The sequence below is a fragment of the Anabrus simplex genome, chromosome 1, assembly GCF_040414725.1.
Source record: "Anabrus simplex isolate iqAnaSimp1 chromosome 1, ASM4041472v1, whole genome shotgun sequence".
NCBI classification, from domain to species: domain Eukaryota; kingdom Metazoa; phylum Arthropoda; class Insecta; order Orthoptera; family Tettigoniidae; genus Anabrus; species Anabrus simplex.
Window position 1 is genome coordinate 1,332,771,249 of NC_090265.1, and position 23,639 is coordinate 1,332,794,887.

Consider the following 23,639-nt stretch of genomic DNA (forward strand, 5'->3'; position numbering starts at 1 on the left):
TTCCGACAGCCAGAGCCTTACCAAAGATTCATAAGAAGGACATTCCAATACGCCCTATCATAAACTGTAGAAACAGCCCCACCTATAAAGTATCAAAATTCATTCACGGCTTCCTAAAAAAAACATTACGTATTCAATAATAAACATCCTTTAAAAAATTAATTCACTTTTTGCGAAATTTTAAACAAGTTTAAGCTGCGACCCAATCACTCACTGTGCTCCTATGACGTCGTAAATATGTACCCAAACATCCCTACCAAAGAAACTGTAAGAATCATCAGTGATAATATCAATAAACACAGCGGCCTTAGTAAGATGGAAATTGAAGAATTCATGAAGATATTAAATTTTGTCTTAAGCAACAACTTTTTCTCTTGCAATGGAAAGTTTTACCAACAAACAGGCTTAGCGATGGGCGACCCTCTTTCTGGCATCTTAGCAAACATTTATATGGACACAATAGAACACACAAAAATTATAACACAAATAAAAGGCGTATGTTTATGGCTGAGATTTGTAGACGATACTTTCGTAATTTTCGACAAAAAAGTCACTAATAGTGACGAGATCTTGGAGTCCCTAAACAAAATTGACCCCAATGTTAAGTTTACTAAAGAGGATGAGGTTAGGAACTCATTAAACTTTTTGGACTTAACTATTACACGCGGACATAATACCTTCGATTTTGGAATATACAGGAAACCTACACACTCTCCCTTAACTATTATGAATTCATCCCTACACCCCAAGTCCCAAAAACAAGCCTCTTTCTATAATTTAATTTATCCCAACAATTTAAAAATTGAACTGAAGTACATAAGGAATCTTGCTCAACTCAACGGGTTTAAAATAGATATGGTCAACCGTTTGATTAATAAAATCAAAATTAAATTGTCCACTAACCTCGTCCCAGAAAAACCTAAAAAAACTAGTTTCGCCACATTTACATATAACAACCCAGCCGTCCATCAGATCGCAAATACTTTAAAGAAGCACAATATCAATATAACCTTCAGGACAGTTAACACCAATCGAAACATATTTTTTAACCACAACAAGGTCAATCACAATAGCAACCATTATTCAAGGTCCGGCATATATAAACTAACATGTACACAATGTGATTTTTCTTATATCGGACAGACTGGCTGGAGCTTTAACACGAGATATCTGGAACATTATAACGCTCAAAAACACAATAAGTACTCAGCGATGAGCCAACATATGAGAGAAACGGGCCATCACTTTACATCCATAGAGAAAGATCTTACCATCATTAGAAGCATAGGTAAAGGGAAATTAATGAAAACTGGAATATCTACACATCTTTTTAGACCAAACCTACAATAAAAATAAAAATCTCAACCACGTCAATGAAATTAAAAATCCTTTGTACGAATTAACACCTAGATTAATTAATATCGTGAATTCAGATCAAAACAAAATCCCTCAATTATTTAAATCTCCACACTCATGCTTCATCCACCATGCCAAAAGTTAAACCCGCCCATATCGCTTCTAGAAACTCCCCTCCAGCAACAGCACACACGCCCACAGACCAGCCTACCCCCACTCTCCCTCCATTACCGCACCAGTACAACACCAGGAGTAGAAATGGTGATAAGACAGGCGCTGCCGGAACAGACAGGTCCATCTAGTATTAACTGAACAAGTAAGTTCATTTTACAGTTAAGAGGTGTTAATTTAATACATTTTATCACAACGCGTGCTCTAAATTTTTAATTCAATATTATTTTTCTACTTCATTACAGATATTCTTAAGATCTCTCCCAAAGACCAAGCAACACATCAAGGGGAACAATTTTTCACACAAGACTGCATCAAGTATCTAGGATGTTCCTTCTCAATTAAGCAGCAGCCTAAAACTATGAAGCAGCTTAATATTGTACTCTTGTCAATTCCTTGACGTTACATGAGACCCAAAGTCAAGACGCTAACAGTTTCATTCACAACGTTCTTGACCAGTCTACCTACAACAATCGGCTTTTTAAATCTCCACTCGTGCATGACAACACATTTAAATATTAGTTACGTCAAGAACATGAAAATGAAAATCGTGGGTCAAATAAGCCCCAGTTTTAATAACACCCTTTCTCAAGACTTATGATAAAAAAGAAGATCCGTTTCATTTCATTTTTATTTTTGAACATTTTAAGTTAACCAGAACAGAACTGCCAAGTTAAAACACATTTAATTTAAATTTATATTTTCAATCTTGACCAACCTACAAGCAACAATCAGTTCAAATCTCCACTTATTGTTGACAACACATCCTGTCACCAGACACGGTACGTCAAGAACTTAATATGATAAACCCCGATATGTAATCCTCTTTACCGAAAAGAAGATCCATTTTAGTTTTGGACATTTTTCATATTAGATAGATTAGGACCAAAAAACTTAACTGTATTAACTTATGTTACCCATCTTAAGAGTTCATTAATGTTTGTATATAATGTATATATTGTATATAGTGTATATATTGGTATGTTTATATTGGTTAAATAAGGTCCCAAACCTTGACCTAAAGGTTGTTTACAGGCTGAAGATGCCCAAAATAATGGGTGAAACATGTACCTGACCAAATAAGTCTACATATAATCATGTAGATAATAACCACATTAAACGTGGAAAGTATTGAATAGGTGGTTTTTTATTAAATTATCCTTGATATCTTTGCCTAGGTCCAACATAGGCATTTAAAAATTAAATTTCAGGCACCTTCCCCTAAACTACTTCATCCAGGGTGAATAAAATTATTTATGGCCTAGACAACGGATGGCGAACCTTTTCCAACTAGTGTGTCATTTTAAGTCTGGTTTATTATTCTCACCTCTTGACTGTGCCAGTTGTTATTTTCCTTTAAGGAATGGCTACAACCTACACCACCACCCCCTCCCGCCAGCGACTTCTTTTCCAAATTCCCAATTATATTTCATAATATGTTATTTGTTTATTTATTTATTTATTCACTTATTTATTTAGGGACTGCCTGGACGAGGCGGTAAAGGCGTGCTTGGTTCGCCCGGAAGGACGTGGGTTTGAATCCCCGCCAAGAAGTCGTAAAATTTAAGAAACAAGATTTCCACTTCCAGAGGTGCACATGGCCCTGTGATTCACTCAGCCTACACCAAAAGTGAGTACCAGGTTAATTCCTGGGGGGCAAAGGTGGCCGGGCGTAGAGCTAACCACTCTACGCCATCAAGTGCCGAGGTTATGGATAGTGGAAGCCTTTACCTTCCACCCCTCCAAGGGCCTTCATGGCCTGTACAGAGAAGACTTTGCTTTTTATTTATTTATTTATTTATTTATTAGATCTATATCTTGTAAATACATTTGATTGCATGTTCCGTGGTCGTATTTTGCAAATACTGCAAAAAAATACATTTTTAAATATGTAAGTTTTGAGAATACTTATTATTATTATTTGTAAATAAATAATAAGCTCCCATTGTAACATACTTCGTCATTAAATATTATTACCGGGTGAGTTAGCCATGCGGTTAGAGGCGCGCAGCTGTGAGCTTGCATCCGGGAGATAGTGGGTTCGAACCCCACTGTCGGCAATCCCGAAGATAGTTTTCCGTGATTTCCCATTTTCACACCAGAAAATGCTGGGGCTCTATCTCAGTTAAGGCCACGGCGGTTTCCTTCCCATTCGTAAGCCTTTCCTAGCTCATCGTCGTCCATGGCTAAATGGTTATCGTGCTGGCCTTTGGTCACAGGGGTCCCGGGTTCAATTCCCGGCAGGGTCGGGAAATTGAACCATCATTGGTTAATTTCCCTGGCATGGGGGCTGGGTGTATGTGTTGTCTTCATCATCATTTCTTCCTCATCACGACGCAGAGGTCGGCTACGGGCTTCAAATCAAAAGACCTGCACCTCACGAGCCGAACCCGTCCTGGGATCTCCAGGCACTAAAAGCCATACGCCATTTCATTTGTCGCCATAAGACCTATCTGTGTCGGTGCGACGTAAAACAAATTGTGTACATAACAATAAAAATTATTATTATTACAACTTCCCCCATGCGGAGGCTGCCACAAGGACAAAGTATGTCGACTACACAGTATTTTGTCTTCTAAGTTACTGTTGACTTTGCTAGTGTGCCAGGTAGAAGATTCCCCAAAAGGCTCAGGAATAGATTTGCAATACGGTTCGTCAGATGTTATATAGATGATTGCGGAGTATGGTCACTGAACCTCGTATTGCGGCGATAGCGATGTCGTGGAGTCGTGTCCGGCTGAGACCGAGAGAATCCCATAGCTGTACAAGAAATTTAGGGATTGTGCCTCGAGCTCCGATCATGAGTCCATGGACGGAAATATTGTCTAGGTGATATTTATCTTTATAGTAGTTTACAGTTGGCTGGTAAATTGACTTCTTTTCGGCGTCCACCTCTTCGGCCTGGCCAACGTGCGACTCGAAGCGTATTGTGGGATCTAAGATTAGTCCTTGCTTGCTAGCTGGTTGAAAGGCTATCATGTCAATACGTCTGTTACTCCCGTCGGTAGCTAGGCCAGAGACCTCTTCGTGCACCGTGAAACCGTGATCCCTCAGCGAGGTCGCAATCATGTGTCGTATTGTATGATGGCGGGAATTTCTCAATACCTCCCCGTGAGGGCAGGCTCCCAGGACATGGCAAGGGTTTCGTGCTCTCTGTGGCAACGCCGACAGAGGGTGTTGTCCTGGGACCTTCCTGGCACGGAGCGAACGGCGCACACGTTCGCTGTCATCTTGATGGCCTCTCTCCATTCCGCACAGGATAAGCCTCGGTGATCTCTTATCCATTTGTTCGCTGGCATGTATTCCTGGAAGAGTCCGACGCCCTTTCCTTTGTGCGGCATACTAATATTGCCAATGGACTTCACTTCCTCTATTAGCTTCATTATCTTTCTATGTTGTCGTAATTCGTATGCTCAACAATTTAAATAATTTTTACCTCATCACACTTCTGCGAGAAAAACAGAAAAAAAACAGCTATCCTCACTTCTAAGGTCACATCCATGTTTTCATCAAAACATACTCTATACATCTGGGAGTTATCCAAATTAGCTTTCAATTGCTCTGAAACTTCTTCACTCGTTCTTATTATTCTTTTCTTGACAGCAGTTCAGCTGGCTGGCATTCCTTTCATTGTGATAGTTATTTGTTGTTTGTTAAGAAAGTTTTCAAATAATGTGTCGGACATCAATAAGAAAGTTTATTTGAAGAACTCGCTGTCAGAAAGTAGTTTCCCATGCATGTTGTACTATGCAGTGAGACAGATGGAAACAGCCGCACTGATACTATTCCTTGGCCGGAAAGATGATACAAAAGAACTTGTTTGTTTTATGTAATATTCCATCTGGACGTGCAGTAAGGGAACACTGCTACACTGATAGACCCAAAAGTCAAGTGAGATAACAGTGTCATTTTATTCTTTATTTGGCATGGAACAAACATTTGGATGATTAGTCTCGAAATGGCAGTTTACATTAAATGTGAGATATACAATTGTTTTTGAACACAGGCAACACATCTTTCTATCAGTCCGAATTCCCTTGTCCACTGTTCTTGAAAATTCTGGTCACTACCTGTGTTAAGTTGCTGTTCCTTTCAGCACCGAAAACATGTTTGCGAGGTCCGTATACAAAACCACCAGAAAATGACACTGTTATCTCACTTGACTTTTGGGCCTATCAGTGTAGCAGTGTTCCCATACTGCACGTCCAGATGGAACTAATATTTAGATTTCCGATATTTATTTCTTACACGTGAAACACTATAAGATGTATTGTCTGTAGTAAAAGACGTATATAAAAACATTATGTTGACGTGGAGTGCCACCGAAATCGTGTTCGTGTGTCACCCAGTGACACGCGTGGCATAGGTTCACCATCCCTGGCCTAAACAATAGTTCATTATTCCCCAACTTTGCATACAGATTTTCATTAAATTCTGTTTACCCATTTTCTGGGCGTTGATATGGACTGCGACAAAATTCAAAATTCATTAATATCTCTGTTATCATAGTCGATATGGTAAAAATGATCAGATATTTAATTCTCTATAACTTTTGTTCGACAGGACTGCTAATAACAAATATTAGAGAATTAAATTTTAGGCTTTCCCCTAAACTACCATTTCACTCAGCGTGAATAAAATTATTTATAGCCTAGGTTTTAGTAGCTCATTCCCCAACTGAATATACCGATTTTCATTAAATTCTCTTCTGCCATTTTGTCATGATGTGCGTACGAATACGCATTCAGGCAGACAGACAGATGTGACAGAAAATTAAAAAGTGCATTTTCTTGTTACTGTGAACATGACCGATACAGATATACCACTATTTTTAAATTCTGAGCAATGTAGAGACAAAACTCTTATTTTATATACTGTATATAGATTTATTTATTATGCCTTTGTAAGTGGGAAAGTGAGGGCTCTTGGCCCTCCCTTATACTTAACCAGCTTTCTTCGACTATAGTAATCAGATGTAACGTTATTCACGCAACGACATCAGCCTCTTTCTCCTTGAGTAATCAGATGTAACGTTATTCACGCAACGACATCAGCCTCTTTCTCCTTGAAGTCCTTTAATTCTCGCTCAACCTGTTCGAAGGGCATGTTTGGAATTCAGTGACCTGATACAAAAAGATGACTAGTCGTATCACAACTGTTTCATATGGCATAACCTTTGTGTCTAACAGAACTTTCAGGTCCCGACGCCTGACAAGGATTTAGTCTATCTGTATCACCTTTGTGCTGCTGTAGTATGTAATTAAATTTGAATCACGCTTTTGAATCAGGAATTCGTGATAACTTCTGTACAAGTGAGGTTCGTTTGCCATAGTCATTCTTTACCCCAGATGGTCATCGTACCACTTGTCATCGGAGGTACAGCCACCCAATCTTGCTGATAAAATATCAACACCACTGGTAGTTCCACAAGTACTATTGTGTATTAGTTTGTATCTGCTTCCGATATCGTACAACTTCTGTCCACTCCATCATGTTTCCCGCACCGCATAGGCATCAATCTGTCTCTTTTCGAGAGCCTTAGACAGTTTGTTATACTGTCCAGACATATTTGCTGAAGTTGAATGAAGCAAGAAGGGTTGTATGACTAACTTGTTTAGCCATCACTATGCATGTGACAATAACTATGTACAAAATTAAGATAACTTTGTGACGGTGTTTTTACCACAAATTACTTTAATTCAGGAACCTGGTTGAGAATTTATTCAAAGCCATTCTCAGCCTACAAATACAACAGAAAAAATATTATTTGCTACATATCATAAGGAGTCTGAAATTTGACCTTGAATAAAATCAACTTAATTTCCTGAATTTTAGTAATTTGTGGTAAAAATTACATCTCAATGAATAAATACTACATTTTTTCTGCAACTACTAAATATGTACAAAATTGCTTATCTTGAGTGAATTTGTCAGTGATTATGAATGGGAGATGATATGCAAATGGAAAGTCAACTGAATGTTAAAATTCTGTGTTCAATATCTTAATAACTACTATTTTGTAAACTTATCTTAGTGCGGCCTCACCCTGTATGTTCACTACTATATGCGATTCAACTTACACTGCAATTGCATACGACAAATTTCTTCATAATTCTATATTGGCAAGGAATAAAAAAATGGTAATATAATTGTCCACCTAGCCAATATATATATATATTTTTTTTTTACAGTTTTTAAATTGGAAAAATGTTACATAATTAAGACATGTTTCAGCCTCCTTGGGCCATCTTCCACTACATTAGATAATACAAAGGGACAAAATATATATATATAATATAATATAATCAATCAGTCATAAAAGGTTCATATGTAGTTCCCTTAATTAGAAAAGTGTCAAAATGTTGTGAACTGAAAAATAAAGTTGGAATCAGAGTCCTAGAACGTTAGGAAGTCTGTAAAATCTTGTAGAAATATACTGAAAACTTCACCCTATTTGGAGTTACATAATATGTAATTTGACATGTTGTCAAATCTCTTGATTAAAAACCAGTTTGTGAAGTTCTATATTGTGGACATGAGCTTGTTAGCTTATTGCCAAAAACGAAAATGCATTGAAATTTGAAATAATCGGCGACAGACATGACCTTATAAAGGCGTGAAATTATCTATAGAAGAAAATTTTAAAAGGAGAAAAAGGTAAGGGTGAAATATAAAAATTATTTACTCACTATCCATAGTTGTCTTCCGTCACTCACCGCTTGCCAGCTGAGCTGACACTAAGCCAGCAATAACTTTGCTTTCTACGGGAGTTCTAGTAGTGTCATTGGAGGAAGGGAGAGCAAAAGGGGAGGGGGTAGATTATGAACGTTGATAACAAGTAATTTTTGCCATATACTGCACATTAGGGTGACCAGATGTCCTGTTTTAATAAGATCGTCTTTTGTTTTTCATTATCTGTCCTGCTGTTCCAGTAAACTGCTGACTGGATACCTAATGTCTCATTTATTTTTTACTTTTATTTATTTGAGACTATTTCAATTTCTTTTTTTCTTGGTTTCTTCCTGGGAATTTTCATTTCTAACATCTTAACTGGTAATATTACTCATTTGTGATATTTAGTATCCCTAAAATCTTTATTATCTTTTGTTTCTACTGTTTCTCTCATTTACACAAGATGGCAGTTAAAGATAAAATCCAGTGTAAGATATACTGTGAACCACATCAAACTGGTTTATGTCATGTGCTAGCTGACTGTTCTTTGATGCTGCATTCTTACACGTAGTGTAGAGAAGAAAGAAGAGTGTGTTCTGGTTAATACTCTGATTAGGGAAAAGGAAGTGTGTCTTCAAGCACAGTATGAAGGGGGAAAAAACAGAATTTCCATTCTTAACCCCTCGGTTACATGAAACGTTTGAGTGCCACATCACCCCAGTGGACGGAGGCAATTCAGGTATGAGCACTAAGAAAATTCAGCGATCTCTTTAGAAGTTCACTGTTACAACAGTTTTGTTCAGATTATTTTCATACATTTACAGTAGAGACTGAACAGAATGTAGTTCACATTCTTTCACTTTATTCTACTGTCAATTTTAGTTGTAAAATTTAGTTATAATCCCCTGAAGGGTCAAGACAGGTCCCATTATGTACCGGTACGTAAGGTAAATATAACATTTGTATTAAATACATAGACATTCCTTTAATTCTTATGATTCTTCTAATGATGAATATTTGTCAATACAGATCATAATGATCTTTACAATATATATATTTATTTATTTGTCTTATAATCTGCTAATGGAGAAGAGACCTTCCATATTTTATACGGAATGAAAGTGATGTTCTTGTATTTGCATTGGTTGTTTCATGTTGCAGTAAAAACTGGGGTAATTGGTGCCTTGGAAACTTTGAGCAGAACTGAAAATAACAGTTGAAAGATTCTTTGCACAAATCCCAGGTTAACGGTACAATGAGTTCTTGAGAAAGAAGGCATGTACTTTGCGTGCTTTATCGACGGTTACTTGGTCGCATGCACCATGCACTCCCATTCCTTACATTATGCGTCCATTCTCACTTCACTCAGTTCAGTTTGGTGTAGTGATGTTATCATCTGATTCATTCCAACTTAATTACACGACTTTCGTTCTAACTACACCGTGCCATACTTTTCCACCATGCAATATTGTATATCAAAGTGACAGCGAGCCAAGTAGTTACATGTCTTGAGAGGTTTCAAGATGGTGAAAGAATAATATAAATCCTCATCAGATAATGTAAATATGACTGGTGGAAAGATGGTGATTTATACTATCAACCTACATCAGGAAGTGATGTGTAGTGATACATACATCCACCAGAGCACAGCAGTAATTGCAATTCTTGAGCTACTTTAATTGCCGAGACATTGGTTCTGTCTAATATTTGTATTGCAGCTGTAAATATTTTACATGAACTCTCAATAAAATGAAGCAGAAATTGTTTCAGTAATATTGGACATCTATAAAAAAAAAAAAAAAAAAAAAAAAAAAAAAAAAAAAAAAAAAAAAAAAAACAACGTTAGTCCTTCATACATTACAATTACTGTTGTAACAGCTGGTAATAAAGATGACCAAGTGTTAACACTCCTCAGAACCTGCTTATATTTAGTAGCAACAAAATCACAAAATAATTTCAGTTCCTCAATCCTTACAGTATAAATATGTATTAAAAATTTGTATTTACAATTACTTCAGTGGTAGAACTGGCAGAATATTTGCACTCTTCTGTACTCTAGTGTGTACAATATGAGCAGCACAATCAATGCTCTGAATATTCATTTCCAAGAAACTGTCCAGTTTTGGAAAAAAAACATTTTTCCCAGCCGTTTTACTTACACTACAGTTAGTATTACGTACAGTTATCTGCACAAAATGCTATAATTTTGTCAGTTAAGTTATGTTTCTCTAAAATATTTTAAATTAACTGGCCAATAAATCAGCTGCTTCTCCACTTACATTCTGGAAATCTACAGAACTGCAATGGACACTTATTATGGATGAAATATCTTAAAAGTACTGGCACTAATTTTAGACTCTTGCGATTTCAAGTATCAACCAACACAGACACAAATTTTTCATCTTTCACTTCTGAGTGAATTTCATGCACTCGCACTGTGTCCGTCAATATGAAAATTTTATTTAAAGAAAGTCCCGTATTATTTCCACTATGCAGTACATTGATCGAAATGAATTATTGTTTTTTGCTGTGTGGAATGCAAGAAGTTCACCTTGAGCAGCAATTCATTTTCTCTCTTCACCTTCTTCTTCACTGTAGTGTTGGCTACTGAATGCATGATTCGAAGCAGTGTATCGATTCATTCAAGTGTCCGAGTGAATCGATTCACAGGAACGGCGAGCTCACGGCACACGATTCAGCTTACTCCCAGCGGACAGTGCTGAGTGGCGCACTCACTGGACGTTGACGGGGAGCCGAGCTTCCGCTGCAGCGAGACAGTGTATCATGGCACATCGAAAGAATTGTGAACGAGCGCAGCTCAGTGAGACACATGATACATACGGCTCCTTATCGGCTCTCTGGACATGCGGAGAGCCGAGCTTCCGCTGCAGCGAGGCATACAGTGAATCATGGCACATCGAAAGAATCGTGAACGAGCGCAGCTCAGTGAGACACATGATACACACGGCTCCTTATCGGCTCACTGGACACGCGGAGAGCCGAGCTTCCGCTGCAGCGAGACATACAGTGAGCCATGCTAGACTGAAAGAATCGTATGCTATAATGGACTCTCAAGCTCAGCTCATTTGAAAATAATACCCATTTGCATTCACTGTCCTCTTCTTACAGGGAGGTTTAAATAATAGATGGATTTATTTGCAGTGTTAAAAAGGTAGTCACAACATAATTCTGAAGTAGCTAGTAAGTAGGTAGGCTATTAGGTTATACTATTTATTAGTTTAATGAATCTTAGTATCTTCTTCTTCTTCTTCTTCTTGCGTTACGGCCTCTGTAGGACCACGGACAGCTCCTTCATGGATTGCATTTTCTTCTTCTCCTCCCAGAACCTCTTCATCCTTTCTCTTCTTCTCTCCCGCTCTTCTTCCGAGATATTCAGTATCCTCTTCTCTTGTCTACTCCACTGGTGACTCTCAATCCTTTTCCTGTATCCATCCCTATCGTTGATCTCTGGCATATTAGTCGGTATGTACTTCCTTTTCCAATTTTCCTTTTCTTCCATCTTGATCCCCAATTCTGACCAATCTTTCCGGAGTTCAACTACCCACTTGGTTCCTGTCTTTCCTCGTGTCCTCGCTGTTGTTTCCCATACTCTTTTCGTCATTCTATCCATATTCATCCTGATTACATGTCCCGCAAACCGTGCTCTTTTCAGTCTGATTTCTTCTGAGATTGTCCTCATGTTCCGGTATAGTTCTTCCCTGGGTCTCCTCATCCATCTCTCACCTCCTCTCTTAGGGCCTAGTATTTTCCTCAATATTTTTCTCTCTTCTTTCTCTAGTTGTTCCGCACCATTTCTTCCTAGTGCTATAGTCTCAGCAGCATATAATACAGCATTTCTCACCGTTGCCTTGTAATGTCTGATCTTTGCGTCCGTAGATATATTCTTTTTATTGTATATATCTCTGGTCATACAGAAGGCTGATCGCATCTTTTTTATCCTCTCTGTTATTCCTTCATTGCTCCTATTCCTTCCTGTTATAAATTCTCCTAGGTACTTGAATTTGTCCACCTTCTGCACGGTGCCTTCCGGTGTTGTCCAATCCTCAGTGGTATTCAATGTCTTTGTCTTGTTGTAGGCGATCCTCAGTCCTACCCTTCCGGCTATATTGCTTAAGTTGTTGAGTTGTGTCTTTGCATCTTCTTCTGTCTCACTTACTATAACTATGTCGTCCGCAAAGGCTAGACAATCTACTTGGGCCCTATTGTCCTTTTTGTCCCCAACATGCGTCTTTGGTATTCCCATTGTCTCATTCATTGTTCTCCACTGTCTGATGACTTCATCCAGAGTTATGTTGAACAACATTGGTGATAATCCATCTCCTTGTTTTACACCAGTGTTGATATCAAATTCTTCAGAGAGTACTCCTCTGAATCTCACCCTTGCCTTTGTGTCTGATAGAATTTCCATTATGAGTTCATGTGTAGTGCCATCTAATCCTCTGTTCTTCAGGATTCTTCCAAGAGTTTGTCTGTCGATGGAGTCATATGCCTTAGTGAAATCTACAAAGGTTACCACCGTTTTTTTGTTCTTTAAGGCCCTATGTTCTATCAGTTTGAATCTTAGTATTATAACTTAGTTGACATTTGACAGTTAAACTCGACTCTAGCCTGCCCTATGAGTCATGCTTATGAGTCATGACCACTCAAAAGTACCTGTTTTATATTGGGAAGAACGGCTCAGTATTCTCTCAGTTCATATGTCACATCGTTGCACAAGACTTCAATCATATGTGGACAGACGCAGTAACAGTATGTTGAATCAGAAAACCAGCGGGCTACTGTACATCTCGGGTAGCCTATACAAAATATGACGATTTAAAAAAATCCTCAGCTGATAGAAAAATACTTTTTTTAAAAGACTAAGCGAGTTGTCGTGCAGTTAATATCGCGTGGCTATGCGCTTGCATTCGGGGGATGGTGGGTTCGAATCCCACCGTCGGCAGCCGTTAAGATGGTTTTTCCGTAGTTTCCCCATTTTCACACCAGGAAATGCTGGGACTGTACCTTAATTCAGGCCATGGCTGCTATCTTCCTAACTTTTCCCACCCTGCGTTGCCGGAAACCTTCGATGTATTAGAGTAACTAGCATTTTTTCTAAGAAAGGAGTTCATAGTATGAAGACCAGATGGCAGCTGCGAGCACTGAATGCTGTTGCTGCTGTCTTACCAGCACATACTACACAGATGCAGTAGGAGCGGTGACCAATGAGCCGTGAATCGGATCACTGTATCGATTCAGTAACGTGAACGGAATCAAATTAATCGATTCAGTAAAATGAACTGAATGTCCCATCACTACTTCACTGACCGTAGTAACAAATGACGTGAGACCAGAGTTGGAACTTTTACCAGAAACTGCCATCATATGCTGCTGCTGCTCTTTTTTTTTCTTTCTTCTTTCTTTTTTAAAGTGCTGTGTGATATCTACTTGACCTCCATGTCCAATAGTAAAGACTGAGCAGCACAATGAACACTCCCACCTTTCCTGTTGCAGAAATTGATGTCTATGTGCTCTTAAGCAGAAAGAGATCAGACTATTTCAAACTCTGTAGAAAGAAAAAGAAAGAAAAAAATATATTTGAGTTGTTTCATAGATAGAAGGAAAGCAGTGATCTTCAGTTACCAAGATATACAATTTTCATTTCAATTCAACAATGAAACTTTACAAGCTACAACAAAATGAAGTTAGACTTACAGGGGTGTAAGTTATACCACACTTGGAGGTCAGCAGCATGTGAAGAATGTCTACAGTATAATGATGTATGGAGGTTCATTACTGAAACAATTTCTTGATAACCCACAATTATACTGTTTGCTTCACTTTACTGAGAGTCAGTTTAAAGTATTTAACAGCAACTTTAATACAAATGTTGGAAGGAACACTCCACTGAAGTAGCTCAAGAATTGGATTTTATCATGGAGAAAGAAGTAATTTGAATGTAAAATTTTCAAACAATGATTCTCAATTATGGGTGATCCAGAAAGTGAGAGTACTTTTACTCAGGCAAGTTTTAAAAAAATTGCAATTTTATTTCATGATGTCCAACTTGTTGGCTGAATGGTCAGCGTACTGGCCTTCGGTTCAGAGGGTCTTGGGTTTGATTCCCGGCCGGGTCGGGGATTTTAACCTTCATTGGTTAATTCCAATTGCCTGCGGGCTGGGTGTTTGTGCTGTCCCCAACATCCCTGCAACTCACACACCACACATAACACTATCCTCCACCACAGTAACACACAGTTACCTACACATAGCAGATGCCGCCCACCCTCATCAGAGGGTCTGCCTTACAAGGGCTGCACTCGGCTAGTAATAGCCACACGAAATTATAAATTATTATTATTTCATGATACTTTTGTAGAGTATTTACACAAATTGTGTCCATTTCAACCTCTTAAGTCCTGTCAATGGATGGTACTAGAAACTCCTTATCTTGGGAAGAGGTTGTGAAGTGTTTGAATGTAATTAAAACAACAGATTCAACAATACAGATATATGAGAATAAATTGGTGGCTAAAATTGATCATGTTATTAATACTGTATTTGGTTAAACTACACGACAAGTTGAATGCTGAAATGGACAAAAAGTTGTGTGAGGTTTTTGAGTCTCCCAAAAATGTAAATATAATGTGTAAAAGCACAGACGTAATTGTGAGTTTTGGATTGTCTGTGCCAGGTACAAACGCAGTAGTAGAAATAATGTTTTCAACTGTGGATTCTTTATGGACTGATAAAAAAAATTTACTAGGTAACTTTTCAAGCAATTGTTGTTTTAAATACTATTTTTCAGGATGGTGCTGATTATTGCGTCTCATGTAAAAAAATCTATAGCCTTTTATTAGAGAATCCTAAAATCTTGCAATAAATACAATCTTCAGAAGAACACAACCTAAGGAAGAATACAGATTCTGAATCCACTAGCTCTTGCTTTGTCAATAACTGTAACCAATTGTTTGTGTAGTTTTCTCATTTATTTTCTTAACCAGTTATTAGTGTCTTAAAGTTGCAGTTCAGTCCTGGTTCAATAATGACTTTTTGGAAATAAACAAATTTCAGCAATAACATATTATGTCTCCAGATGATGATAATTTAATATTATTATAAATAATAAACATTTCAAATAGTCTTAACCTGAACTGGAACAGTAGAAAATGAAATCCCTTTCATTATCACCTGTAGTTTGATGTCCTGTTTGTGCTGTATTTTGTATGGCCAAAAGCATAAGGTGTGCAATTGGGTGGTTCTTCTTCTTATTCTTCTTCTTCTTCTTCTTCTTGCAAGCAAATGTATGATTTGAAAGAATCTTAAGCTGTTCTTATACAATTTTAATGTTTTCCTACATTTGTATCTTATGTTCAACTGACTGAAAAGCTTGAAGGTTATATTAACTAAGTTGACACTGAACAGCATGGCTTCCATCTAAACATCTTATATCTTAAAATTAGTCATTGCAACCAGCACATGGTATAATGAATTTGTATAAATTCACTGTATGGACCAAACATGTTTTCATGTTTCAAAGTGTTCTTGTCCTAAAAGTATTTGATCTGCCCACTTCAAATAATTGGAGTCCACACCAGACACCTAAATAAAGCACCCCATAATTATTTTTTGTTTTTTTTGTTTTCTATGTTTGGTGTAATGGAGAAACAAGAATTTTACATCACAAATGTTGACTCTTGAGAAAAAATTCTGCAGGCAATTCTTACCAACCTAATTCCTATGAGCAGATCTTATATAAGTACCATTAGATGTACAATGCCAGCAACAAAAAGCCTTGTAAAGCCTCAGTTTCTAGGCTACAACCTTGATCCGTAGAAAATTTATTCCACATATTTCATGAAAAAATTAATGTACCATAATCATGAAAGAGGGACATTAGTATTCACCAATTTAAATAAATAATTATCAATCAATGATAAATCAATGATTTAAAATCATGTATGTTTACCACAAAGCAAGCAAAAATATGCATTAAATACAATACCTCTTTGTCTAAGATTGGTCTCTGCAGTCACAAAGCTGTCATACAGAATATAGTAGATGTGGCTGAAGTTTGTCTCGAAGAATACCTTGGCTTCATCTGCATCAACATGTTCTGTCAAGGGATATAAAAACATTGTAATAAGAAATGGAGCTAAACCTAGTCTATAATAGAAAACACAAAGATAAATTTTAAAACAAGACAAAAAGGTATTAAAATGGGGAAAATAACCTCAAGAAGTTAACAGAAGTGAACAGTTAGAGATAAAGACACAATCCAGCAATCAAATCAAAAGAAGGTACTAACATGATGTAAATGTAAAAAGAAACTCTCTATACTTAATGAGCACAGAAAAGACAACAGAATCATGAATTGTGTCCTCAATACAAAGTAAACATCTGAAATAGAGGAGACAAAGCTAAATAACGATAAGAATAGCAGTGTTGGTCCATGACTAAAAAACACAATACTCAGATCCATAGACTTCAAAGTATAACTCCAAACTACAACTGAACTTGTTTGTAAGGAAATAATATAATACCTGTTTTGACTCCATTCAAATGCCATGTAAAACCTGGAAAGTGTCATTTATACATATACAGTAATTTCGACTGTCAAAGACAGGCTTATGTACTAGTGATTATATAATTTGCAAGGATCATTTACTGAAAAGTAAAATGACGGAGAGTGAAATGGATGGAACTCTGGCCTATGATGACTTTGTCTTAATGGAAGTATGTTGGCAGCCACATTTGAATATTGTGTAGCTTGAAATGAAAAGCAGATAGTTTGATATGAAAAGCATATTCAAAACTATGGTGATGTCAGTTGGGAGGAAACTTAAATGTTAGATAGGCAATATAAAACTGGAATAGACAGATAATTTCAAATACTTTGGATTTCTTCTCCTTGGGTGGTAGTATAGTAAGTTTAAATTGAATTGAGGTACAACAAAGCTACGGCAGTGAGCGTACAGTTACAATCAGTGGTTTTGTTAGGAAAAAAAAGAGCTCTTAGACAAAATTATCCTTACATTGCTCTGTTTTCAAGTTAACTTTCCTGTACAGGAGTGAAAGTGGTGGACTTGGGATGTCTTTCATAAACTGTAAGTAACAAACAGTTTTTAAATCAGTGAGAATGAGTGCTAGTACAAACAGGTAAGAACTGTGGCAGGAGGGTATGTGCAATGAGGGGATAAAGGCAAAATGAGGAATGAACTCTATAGATGAAGCTGTGTGTATGAACCAGATTTGCTGGTGGGATCTTGTGAGACTAACAGAGGAGGATAGTGTACTTACAAGAATAATTAACTTAACCATTGAGGGTAAGAAAGAGAGAAGAAAGTGAAGATGGTGGGACTCAGGTTTCAATAGTTTAAAGGGTGGAGGTGTGGAACTAAATAAAACCACAGAACTAGTTGCAAATGTTGAATTGTTGGGGTGCTTTGTTCATTCACAGAGATTTGTAGATCGAACACTAGTGAGTAAGTATGCTAGTGAGATGCCTCTAGTATCCAGGTAGATGTACCTACATTAGTAGTCACTTTCTGTACTAATCACTTGTGTACTTTCCACTGCATACAGGGCCAGAATGAGTATCCTTTATAATATTAAGTATGTTATACTGCGTCAAAATAGACCTTGGTAAAAATGAACACCCTAGTTGCTTGTTGACACGTATTTACGGAATAGAGAAGGCCTGTGGTTGGCCACAAACAACATTCAGCTCCGTCTACTTGTAGGTCTACGGCATACTGTACGCCACACAATGCGGAGACAGTTCTCTTGAGATCTCTCAAAATTTATCGCGAGAAACAGTGCCTGTGCTAGTCTCGAGAAATCTTGAGACCCCGTCTCAGACTGCTCATCACTACCGAACACTGAAAGGAGTAAGTTCATGATACACTTTGTACCATGACCAGTGTTATATATCCATTGGCTCTTGTATCAGTGCAGCTTTTTGTGTATGATCCAGCAATATAATTTCATACTTATTTGCAGTTGTGCAAGTATTCTAAATGCCGGCCGCATGATGTGGGGGTAGCGTGCCTGCCTCTTATCCAGAGGCCCTGGGTTTGATTCCTAGCCAAGTCAGGGATTTTTACTGGGATCTGAGGGCTAGTTCGAGGTCCACTCAGCCTATGTGATTACATTTGAGGAGCTCTGATGGTGAGATGGTAGCCCTGGTCTAGAAAACCAAGAATAATGGCCGAGAGGATTCGTCCTACCGACCGTACAACACCTCGTAATCTGCAGGCCTTCAGACTGAGCAGCGGTCGCTTGAAAGGCCATGGTTCTTCGGGGCTGTAGTGGCACGGGGTGTGAAGAGTTCTAAATAGCTAATGGGTGATATGAATAAAAATGAGATGTAACTCGGAGACAAGTCTCGAAGGAGGATTGAGGCGGAAGTCACTTGCTAGACAGAACTCGTCATGTATATGAATAAAGTTTGTTTCTCACTAACGAGACTTGTCCCCTTCTGCATGAGATCAGTCTCGCACACTGGCTCTGGTAACTGTCAGCTGACGAGTGAATTAACAATCAGAGAGCTACAAAGAGTGGTTTTGTTGGAACAGATGAAAGTGTTAGATTTACAAGCGAAAAAGACTGAAAAGCGACAGTGTGTTCTCGAAAAAAACAAAACAAAACAGAATAACTCATTTCAGTGCAAAAACAGGTTTTGCAACTGCGAATGGAAAATCTTTTACATGAAAGGGAGAAAAGAGCAGAACAAACAAGTACAACCTAAATGGAACATCCACCAATATTTTTTTCATTTAGAATAGTTCTTGACAGCCTTTTCTTCTTCAGTTATGTTTCACTTGGGAGCCTATTCTGCAAACTATACCTTTCATATTAATCAATATTCAATAATCACTACAGTTATTATTTCAATTCTTTCTAGGCTTACATGAACATAGTGGCTCGTACACTTGGTATACTTGCACCCCAGCTTGGGAACGACTGATTTAAGGTTTCTTTTCTTATAAGTTTTCTTCAAGATATTGTGTAAGAAGTTACATTGTATTTATCATCACATTTAGGATCCACATTCAAATGCATAATTTTCTGCGGTCGTTGAAAGTCACTCAAACACTTTTTAAACATGCTTCGCTGGCTCAGTCCGGTGGTATTTGAAGGTGCTCAAATACGACAGCCTCATCTCGGTATATTTACTGGCACGTAAAAGAACTCCTGCGGTACTAAATTTCGGCACCTCGGCGTTTCCGAAGATCGTAAAAGTAGTTAGTGGGACGTAAAGCAAATAACATTATTATTTATTATTAAACACGCATCGTACTTCATTCTTCACAAATATGAAGAGTTTATTGATCATACCTGTGCATAGCTAGGGGTGTTTCTGCATATAATGTACTTTTTCTACAATTTGTTTTACGTCACACCAACACAGATATGTCTTATGGCGACAATGAGATAGGTTTAGGAGTGGGATGGAAGCAGCCGTGGCCTTAATTAAGGTACAGTCCCAGCATTTGCCTGGTGTGAAAATGGGAACCACGGAAAACGATATTCAGGTTGCCGACAGTGGGGCTTGAACCCACTACCTCCCGGATGTAAGCTCACAGCCGCACGCCCCTAACTGCACGGCCAACTCACCCGGTATATAATATACAACCAGTACTTATATACTGTTGCATAAACTGTCTAAATTTCAAACTTTCAAAACAGAAATAATTCAAAATGCTATTCATATTCATAAATGAATATAATAACAAGGGAGTTGTTTGATTTGAACTGGACAAATTGCAATGGAACTTAGTAACATGATGAGTTAAGACATCCAGAACTCAATGGTGATAACCATTCTGCCGTGAAATAATATTTTCATACCGGTATTTATTGACAGTAAATTTTTGCTCCAGTTTTAAATGGAACGTGGTGTGTAGATGGCAGCGATGTCAATGAAACATGGTAGGATGATCAATTAAGACATCAGAACATCACTGCATGATTGACGTTGTTATATAGGTTACCCTCAGTGTGACAAAATGAATGACTCTCAACAAGAATCCGAAAGTTTAAGGCTATTTATAGCATGCAAGTTTATGTACAAATAACGAGGATTTCATATTACATGTTTTAGCTTCAATTTTAAACGACAAAGAAGTATTAAAAGCCTAATATTTTGAAATATTCATATACTGTGCATGTTAGTAAAATGGGTTTGACGAGCAAGACATTCTGTTCTTGTTATCAAAATCTAAATTTCACTCTAAAGCCCACTGTTTAACGTAACTTTAAAATGGAACTATCAGGGCATTTCTTTAAAATAGAACTATCAGTGCATTTTTACAGTGCATACGCGAGGTCAATACAGATGCAAACCACCCAGCTGTTCTTTAGCAATTAATTATAACATTGTCGTTGATTTTATGACAAAGTAAATATCAGCAATTCATCGAAGTTTCATTGAAATCTTTCTGATCGAAACCAAATGCTTCCCTTGTAGTATTTGGCTCAAGTGAGATTTTGGTGCGATGGTTGAGAAAGAGCAGCACTCATAGAGGCAGCAAATCATTGGCCGAATTATGTCATTATGCGAATCTGTTAAATGTTGTGAAACCAGTTACAGCATATTTTTTCTCAAGGGCATGAGCCGCCAGTTGAAACTTGTAAATAAACTTAGAAACAGTGCAATTGAAAAAGGCATGGGCAGGGAATTTTACAGCACTTAAAGTAAACGTAAATGGGATAGCTTACACCAGGATCAAAGATACTCACATATTCGTTCAATACCATTTGGCCAACATGTGATAGAGAGCAATAATTTTCAGACTTGAAAAAATATCCTTCCAGATATCAAAAGGTGAATAATAATAATAAGAAGAAGAAATAATTTCGTGTCGCTATTTCTAGCCTGGTACAGCCCTTGTAAGGCAGACCCTCCGACGAGAATGGGTGTCATCTGCCGTGTTATTGTAGTGGAGGATAGTGTTGTGTGAGAGTTGCAGGAATGTTGAGGATTTAAGGTTAAAATCTCTGACCCGCCCGCGAATTGAACCCGGGGCCCCCCTGAACCAAAGAATACTACGCTGACCATTCAGCTAAGGAGCATGACAAAGTGAATAATGAAAGCCTTGAATGATTGTAAGTCATATCTTAAACATAGCTATGTTTCGTTTCGGCCTTTTCCGTGATTGTGAATTAATTTTATCCATAAAATGTTAGTTGTATTTTGTGAATATAAAAAATGTCAAGGTACAGAAAAAATCACAAATGTGGAATAGATTAAGAAAAATTAATTTAATAATTACTACAAAAATTTTCAGAATTGTATGTTGCACGGTTTTGCATATTTCTGGTTTGATTTTGAACATTTTAGACTTTATGATGCATGTAAATCCTATCGCTAATGGCTATCTTTTCTTTTTTTTTGCTATTTTGCTTTACGTCGCACCGACACAGATAGGTCTTGTGGCGACGATGGGACGGGGAAGGCCTAGGAATGGGAAGGAAGCGGCCATGGCCTTAATTAAAGTACAGCCCCAGCATTTTCCTAGTGTGAAAATGGGAAACCACGGAAAACCATCTTCAGGGCTGCCGACAGTGGGATTCGAGTCCACTATCTCCCGGATACGAGCTCACAGCTGCGCCCTTCTAACCGCACGGCCTAATGGCTATCATCGCCATCATCTTTATCATTACTGTTATATGAATGTCTCACATATGTTGTGCTAAACCATTCCACATTTTCTTTCCGGAAACGGTAGAGATCTTTACAATCATGTTCGAGAGAATCTCTTCGTGCTTTATAAATTTTTCTTCTCCATTTTAAAACCATCATAAACTCCGCCATCACGTTTTCAGCCTGATTCTATCGCCTTGAGTCACCTTCTGGGCAGTCTCAAGAAATTCTGAGATCAGTCTCCATTCAGAGAGACTAAGCTCCAATTTATTCATATACATTTGGAGATGTGTGTCTGAGAGAATCTGCTAACGAGCTGTGTCTCAAGGAGCAAAGGTCACTGCCGAGACATCGCTTTTTTATTCACATACATTTGAGACATGTCTTAATATTTATGAGACAAGAGATACGTCTCCGGTTTATTCATATCACCCAATATGCCCTTCTTGTTTGATAAGTTGAGTTAATTTTGTATAGATTGCACTAGCTTGACTTGAGTTTGTAGTTTTTATGTTTGAGAGTTAGCTTCTGATGTATTAGACACTGAGAAGACACACAGCATGAAGGTGAAATGTACACTTTCCTTGCCATCTAGATGACGACAGTTTTCAAGTAAAGTACTTACCAGCGAAGCCTACATTTATAAATTTGAATGATTGTGAAAACACAGTCATATTAAAGACCTTTTAAACGTCATCCTTTTGTAGAACATTTAATTTTATGTCTGCATTTTGTAAAGAAAGCTTATTTCCAATTGGATTGATTGACAGACATTCCAGTACAGTGACGTATGATGAGAGAGCTTGATGTTTTAGAAAGAAAGATAACCCAAGCCTTCTAGACATATCTTTGCTGTTCAGAAGCAAAACTCTCCTCATTTCTGTATTTCAGCATCAATATTATATACACAGTTCGAAAAAATTAGGGGAGCATGTTTTGTAACATCTGGTATGTGAACGTTGATTTGGTAGATGGGGTTCCAATGGTCATACAGGATACCTTCAGACCTCAGCTACTCAGGGTATGTCAAATCGAAGTTATACTCCATCTGTAGGCGTAGCCATGCATTACGGTAAACTGTCAGGTGACCCCTCAAAACAAAGTGAATAGCGGTGCATCCGTGTGTCATTGTGAGGTACACAGACTACTGCGGTCGTTTGAGCACGTTGTACGTCAACCAGCTTGTCCCATAAGACATCTTAACAAGGTTCAAGTCGCAAGGGCAGTCACTTTGATCCAGGAAGGATGGACTTTTCGTGTTGTTGTGGATCTCAATATCTCTCCATCAGTTATTCACCACTTGTGGAATTGCTACAATGAGACAGACCAGTTCACAAGGAGGGTTGGTCAAGGTCGTGAATGCATGACAACCCCACAGGATGACCGATATCTGACCATCTGTGCATTGTGGCAACTGCCAGAGAACTGCAACAAAACCTCAGGAGGGTCACTGGAGTCATGGTGTCTGACCAGACAGTAAGGAGCAGGTTAACAGAAGTGTCTTTATGACCCAGATGTCCTGTTTGAATGCCCCGTTTAACGCAGCAACATCGCGCAGCTGGCCTTCTGTTCAACTGGCAACTTCACCAATGGAGACCTGTGTTGTTCACAGACGATTCCAGATTTCTCCTGACACAGCGTGATGGACGACAACGTGTATGAGATGCCATGGTGAGCAGTACATGCCAAATGTTGTCCAGAAAGGCGACGGATTCGGACAAGGTTCTGTAATGATGTGGGGTGGCATCAGTATTGATGGCTGTATGGATCTTGTCGTCGTTCGTGGTAATCT

General features: G+C 38.0%; 1 protein-coding gene across 2 annotated transcripts in view; it reads right to left on the reverse strand.

Moving 5' to 3' along the window:
- The window catches only part of LOC136858315 (probable Rho GTPase-activating protein CG5521), a 709,838-nt gene that overhangs the window by 673,708 nt on the left and 12,491 nt on the right, over positions 1 to 23,639 (reverse strand). For both annotated transcript variants that reach the window (XM_067137762.2, XM_067137761.2), the window contains exon 2: positions 16,205 to 16,315. In XM_067137762.2, coding sequence (XP_066993863.2) covers positions 16,205 to 16,315 — 111 coding nt within the window. The remainder of the gene's footprint in view (positions 1 to 16,204; positions 16,316 to 23,639) is intronic.